The sequence below is a fragment of the Gymnodraco acuticeps genome, unplaced genomic scaffold, assembly GCF_902827175.1.
Source record: "Gymnodraco acuticeps unplaced genomic scaffold, fGymAcu1.1, whole genome shotgun sequence".
In the NCBI taxonomy this organism is placed as follows: Eukaryota; Metazoa; Chordata; class Actinopteri; order Perciformes; family Bathydraconidae; genus Gymnodraco; species Gymnodraco acuticeps.
This window is the reverse complement of record NW_022990152.1, coordinates 134,593-141,347: the sequence shown is the minus strand read 5'-3', so window position 1 is coordinate 141,347 and position 6,755 is coordinate 134,593. Positions and strand designations below refer to the sequence as shown.

The 6,755-nt window shown below is 40.4% G+C and overlaps 1 protein-coding gene across 1 annotated transcript in view; it reads left to right on the top strand.

Annotated features, from left to right (window-relative positions):
• The first annotated feature begins 611 nt into the window (after positions 1-611).
• Positions 612-6,755, top strand: part of si:ch211-132g1.7 (prostaglandin F2 receptor negative regulator) — a 51,780-nt gene continuing 45,636 nt past the window's right edge. The window contains exon 1 of the mRNA XM_034217340.1: positions 612-952. Within this exon, the coding sequence (XP_034073231.1) occupies positions 901-952 (52 nt within the window). The 5' untranslated portion in view covers positions 612-900. The remainder of the gene's footprint in view (positions 953-6,755) is intronic.

Sequence of the window (6,755 nt, the reverse complement as noted above, 5' to 3'; positions counted from 1 at the left end):
TTGTTTTTCAATTATTGATGCATTAATGTTTCCATTACTTTAATTTTGCAGCTGGTAAAAGTGGACCATATCTGCATTTCTTGGGAGTTTTCTTAGTAATAAGATATCCTTTGGGATTACATTTGTGAATCTGCAAGGTGGCTGAAGTTATATTTAAATAATGTAGTTGAGTACAAGTACAATATTTGCCTCTGAGATGAGTACAAGTATAAAGTAGCATGCACATACTTAAGTAATGCACAATTATTTCACATTTTACTTTATTTTAGCACATGGCAATTCAAAGTGCACTTACAAAAATATTAAAAGCTTTAAGACATAGTGCAAAAGAAACACTATGAATTGAAAAAAGACACATTCAAAAAGATAGAATGAGATAGTTAAAAAATACAAAAAATGTAAGTTGTAGCGCAGTGTCAGTTTGAATATTGATTAAATGCACTTAGATACATCCCATTTCTGTTGTTTATTAGGTCCATACACAAATACAGAGTGTAAAGCATCACATCAGAGGTGTTGCATGGACATGTCTGCAGCATGCACCTTGTGGCAGGATATTATCGATCAGGGAGTCTCTCTCTCTCCACCTGGGACCTCCCTGCTCCACCACTCCTCCTCCTCCAGCCCGTCACCTAACTTCCGGCCACTCTCCCTACGCTCCCAGCCTCCCTCACTATCAATCTCACCCTTATTCCCATGCACACGTTGAACCGGTTCAGTGTCAGTGTGTGGACCGTGTAAACACTCCCTTTGGGATCCGTTTTTCTCTGGATTATAGTCGTTTTTTTCTGCGGCTGCGCCCGGTGTGCGGTGCAGAGTTGAAGAGGACTGCTGTTACCCCACACGCAGGACAAAGAAAACGGGGGCAAATTAAGGGGGAAAAGACAGAAGAAAAGAGGAATGAAAATGGATAAGTGTCTCCTCACGGTGGTCGTCGGTGTTTTAATGCTCGGTAAGAAACGCTTCTCTGCTTCACTGCTGATTGCTAATTAACTCTCCAGCCAGGAGTGCCAAACTGTGTTTCGAAACATGTCAATTTAATCATTATAGTGTGTCTGCAAACGTACATTTATTTTAAAGGATCAATTTAAGCATGTTTAATATCTTTAACATCCATTAACCAGTTCGGCATATATCCAATCCATTAAGCAGATCTTAATTTCTTTTAATTTACACATTTTTTACTGGTTCTCACCGCTAGCCACTTCAACCCACCGTGTATTTGGATTCAGGGCTGCAACAAGCGAAGAGGTTCAACAAGTTCAAATTTAAGTGATTCATTGGTTTCTCCTGGTTTGTCTGATAACGCCGAATTGAAAAATGAATCCAATTAATCTAAAAAAATCAATAATTCAGGTTGTCAGAGACGTCTGCATGTAATGACAAGCAAAAAAGCTAAAATGGTATATTAATAAAGGAGGTTTGGTGCGAGGATTCTTGGTAGCTTCCCCCATAACTGCCTCACCGTGTTAAAACTGCTCTAAAATTGTGTTTTGCTAATTTATTAACCTAATTTCGACGATTGACTTGCTATTCACCTAGCTTTATGTTTAATTAAAACACATGAGGGAGAAAACATGGAGGGGAAAGCTAACTAAAGATTTCTGTTGTGAGGAGATTAATGTAGTGGATAAATGGTAATTAAAACACTTTTCTAGGGGAGAAAACAGTCCACGTTTTCAGTCTCAGTGCTATTAAACCTCTCTTTAACCAAGAAGACTGAACTTCCATTGAAACCATCATGAGGTGACCAGCTCTGACAAGGTCCCATCAGCCCACTGGGATGTCAAACTGTGCTGGCTACCATGAGTAGCCTTATTATTTCCCATTCATGCATACTAGAGTTAAACCAGGTTGACTAATTATCCAGCAGGTTTGAACATTATATATACAATCTATGGTTTGAACCAAAGGGCCACAATGCTTAGTCATTAGGCTGTTTTCTCCACGTTCAGGGACATCCCAGGGCTTGTTCACTGGTTTACCTCAGGGCCAAATCAGGCTTAACAGGCTCACAAATACTGAAGTTGCCATGTGTTTTTGAGGTAATGCCATACTGTAGGCTCTCTTGTGTGTGTGTGTGTGTGTGTGTGTGTGTGTGTGTGTGTGTGTGTGTGTGTGTGTGTGTGTGTGGTGTGGTGTGTGTGTGTGTGTGTGTGTGTGGTGTGTGTGTGTGTGTGTGTGGTGTGTGTGTGTGTGTGTGTGTGTGTGTGTGTGTGTGTGTGTGTGTGTGTGTGTGTGTGTGTGTGTTGTGTGTGTGTGTGTGTGTGTGTGTGTGTGTGTGTGTGTGTGTGTGTGTGTGTGTGTGTGTGTGTGTGTGTGTGTGTGTGTGTGTGTGTGTGTGTGTGTGTGTGTGTGTGTGTGTGTGTGTGTGTCAGAGAGAGGGCCTTGGCTTAAATTAGTGCAGTGTAAGATGATCAAATGTCACCAGCACTCCTGTGGTGTGTGTTTCTGTAGGTGTGTGTGTGACGCTGCAGATGGGAAAGAGGCCATATTGCACTTCCCTTCACTTGGTTTATTTCAACATATTGATAACCTGTTCTATGACGTTAGGTATCTGCCTTCACCATTTTAGTTTTTGGAGATATTAATACAAACCCTACACAAATGCATACTGCCAGCTCCCAGCCATAAGTAACCTTTACAGTGAAAAGAAGATGAGTTATGGCTTGCAGCACATATTTTGCCCTTTTATATATCATAAGTATTGCATGATTAGATATCATATTGCAAACATTAACCATAAGTTGTAAACTACTAAACTAGTCTGCACATTATCATACTTTGATCCATTAATCAGTTCAACACGTATTTTATGAATAATATGCATGTATTTTCTGATTTATATACTATATATATATATGAGTATAAGAGTAAACTGAATACCTTTTACCTCAAATATCTCCCTCCTAACTTAATGTATGTCTCAACTCATAATAGACTGGGACAGGCAAGTGGGGACCACCATGGTTTACTGTGATGGGTCAAATGACCTGTTAGTCAATCAAAAACAGCCCTTATATACTTATTTAAGGAAAGGAAAAATAAGAAATGTCCTAGTTTTTGAAGGTTGTTTTTTGTAGAGATTAAACGTCAACATCACATTTTAGCAAGCTTAAAATGCTGGTAGACAGATTTTTTTGTAACCTTTAGATAGCCAGGCTGTTTTCCTGTCCTTATGCTAAGCAGGGCTCGACATTATAAATCGCCCGCTGGCCCGGAAGCACTATTTAGACCCCCCGGGCATAACGTACTTTCCACTTGCCCGCTCGGGCCACTAAAAATATTGTTTACATTTTTTTTCTTTTTCCTGTGGTATTGGTATTTTGACTAGCAATTTTGTTAAATTGTTTCGTTTATTAACGCTACAACATAGCGTTTCGTGAGTCGCTTGTCGTTGTTGGGTGAAAAGCAAACAGCTGTTTGCTGCGGAGCGCAGCGCGAGCAGGCTCACGTGAGCGGGAGCGCGCTCCTTCACTACAGACTGTCGCGCCACCTAACCATTCGCCAAAATGTTTTTAATAGCAGCGGTAACCGGCCAAGCGCCGAGCAAAAAACAATCTTCAAATAAAAGAAAGTCAATTAAAGGAGAGTGACAGGGAGCATGAGAAGAAGAGGGAGAGAAAGTTTCAGCCAGCTTGATCGATGGAGTTGGCTTCTAGTGCAGTGACGCGTCCTAAAACCCTTTTTATAATCTATCGATTAGATTTATGATTCGAACATTATAAAAGTAGGGTAGACATGTGGAGATTATCCAGCTGAACAAAACGTGCATTTATCAAACAGGTTTGTTTTCCACAGACCTTATTTCCAGCTATTTTCCAAAACCCTGTGGAGAAATCCCATTGCTTTTTGTCGAGGGAACCAGCAGCGTACTTCCTGGTTTTAGGACGCGTCACTGCACCTCTCAATATGATGCCAATATAAACAAGGTCTTCTGTCGGCTCTGTACATCAATGCCGACCTATGCTGACAAGTGAGTGAAGAGTAGAAAATATAAAGGTATTGGCCATAGGGAAATGTCCCAGCAGTTTAGGAGAATGAAGGATCTAATCTATAGCCGTTACATTTCTAACTCCGAATGACAGGAAGGCAGAAAGTGCATTAATAATACTCATAATAGCAGACATTTTTTAACAATGACCACAATATCATTATTTTAATAAACCAAATATGAACAATTGAGGAAAAAGAGGAAGAACTGATGATTCAAATGTTGTAGTAATGTAGTTAGTGCATAAATTACTATTGCAACAAATGTGTTCATTTTCTTCATTATTAGTCGATTCTTTGGACGAATGCTCCGGGCCAGTGGCTACAATGGTGGGGCCGGTGGAATTTTACCCTTAATGTCTACCCCTGTTTCTAAGCTAAGCTAAGTCTCTCTTGGCTGCAGCTACACTGTAGATATTTACCGCACTGGGTTTCAGATTCAGATGTAACAGTGCTATCAATCCTCTCATCAGAAGAGAAATGGCAGCAGGACCATTGCCCCTCTAGCGCTCCACACAAACCCGTCCAGAAAATGTCACTGTGTCCAATTATTTTTAGATTTTTGACTTGATTATTGAACTTTCTGGCTTGAGGCTCTACTGGCTGCAGTATGCCTTCAAGGAGAGACAGCAAATCTTATTTTTAGTGATGAATGGCGCTATAGCACCCTACACACACACACACACACACACACACACACACACACACACACACACACACACACACACACACACACACACACACACACAGCCTCTTTACGCTGGTCATTTTGTGATATGACACTGCAGAAATCTTCAGTGCACAGGAAAGACGGAGAGAAAGTCTTCAAACTGGATTTTCTCGAGTTGAATGAATCACTTTCTCTTATCAGCATGAGTAATGGCAACAACCTCAATGGAAGAATTTGAAGTGTTTGACGTCATAAAGCTCGCAACTGTTAAATGATTCATTGATTTAACTGTTACAATAACATTGTGGTTGTCTGAAGACTCTGGTGTGTGTGATATTAAGTCAAAGACACACACAATAAGTCTTTGTGCTATCTATAACATTGTGCCTTCACTAAAGCAGAGAAAAGCTTCACGTAACACCAGGCCGACTGCCAGAAACTCAAGTATTGATGGACTCTTTCAAGTATTGATGGATAACACACACACAGGACTCGGTTTTGAAGCAATTTCTTTTTATATACCGAAGCTGAGCCACTTTCATTTCTGTTTTAAAAGGACCAAGGAAGACGAGATTATTATTTTTTTTTTTACTACAAAGCCCCTTCTTGTTTTGAAGACCGTTTGATGTGATGTCTTACAGAAAGAGTCATACGAGACCTTAATAAAACTCACTAACATTTGCAATTTCTAGAACATTTCTAAGTGTATAAAAAAAACATCCAGACAACTGTTATTGAGCTGTAATGCATATATCATAGGAGTATCATAATTAAAGTCAATATTAGTTTCACTTTGAAGCTGAAATTATGCTTTCTTTGAGCTAAACGCACTTCTTTATTTCCTTTAAATAAAAAGTACCTAGGGTTTGGTTGGACCTATTTAGGAAAGTGTTCAGTGTGCTCAGCAATTACTTGATGTAGTATTGGTCTTGACATTGGTCCATCCACTTTCTTGGTCGATATCTTTATTGTTTCCTCTATCAGGACCCTGCAGTCTTTTTAGCTGCAGTCCATTTACCCTTCAGCTGATCTGAGAGCAGACGTCAGGGTCAGGGGTTATGTTTTTTTTTCCAGCCAGATCCGTCAGCAAAGTGTCAAACAGTGAGACTCTCTGCTGCGTCTCGACACGCTTCAGCTGGAATGCCTCTGACGGAGGAGGAATGTGGTTTGATCCTCTCTGACGCCGTACCTGAACCACTTTCATAAACAAATGAGGCTAAATTAGAGAGTGACTCTGATTTATAAACCTCGACCACTCACTGCTGGTTTCTGCTTCTGCTGGAGTGCCGACAGCAGGTCGGTGTTTCCTGCCAAACAAAATGATGTGTGTGTGTGTGTGTGTGTGTGTGTGTGTGGTGTGTGTGTGTGTGTGTGTGTGTGTGTGTGTGTGTGTGTGTGTGTGTGTGTGTGTGTGTGTGTGTGTGGTGTGTGTGTGTGGTGTGTGTGTGTGTGTGTGTGTGTGTGTGTGTGTGTGTGTGTGTGTGTGTGTGTGTGTGTGTGTGTGTGTGTGTGTGTGTGTGTGTGTGTGTGTGTGTGTGTGTGTGTGTGTGTGTGTGTGTGTGTGTGTAAATCCAGAATGCAGTCGGGTTGAGCAGCAACATCATCAATACTATTCAACCGGCACAGGTCGCTACAAGCTGTGTGTGTGTGTGGAGAAACAGGGCTGTTGTGCCAAGACACCTTTAGTGACTAAATAGCTTTTTTTCCCCTAACTGAAATATCTTTAAAACCCAATTTTAATGAAGAAAATGTCAGTTTTTGAGGCTCTAAAATGTTTTGTATTGTTGTAAATTGTATCTTTTGGTCTTGGGCTGGAAAAATTGGCAATTTTAAAGACATTGGCTTTGACTAACGAGCGACGCAATGGATTTTTTATAGACCAAACGATTGATCAAGAAAATAATAGTCAGATTCATTGATGGGGGAAAATATTCCTTAATTGAAATTAGTAATCCATCTACGTTTTGATCAGCTTTTTTCACACCATCCCTGAACATCAAATATATGAACTTTGGCCAAAGACGCATTCAGCTTGATGACTAATAATAACAGACACTAAAGTAATGCTAACGTGTTATTGCATCAGACTTGC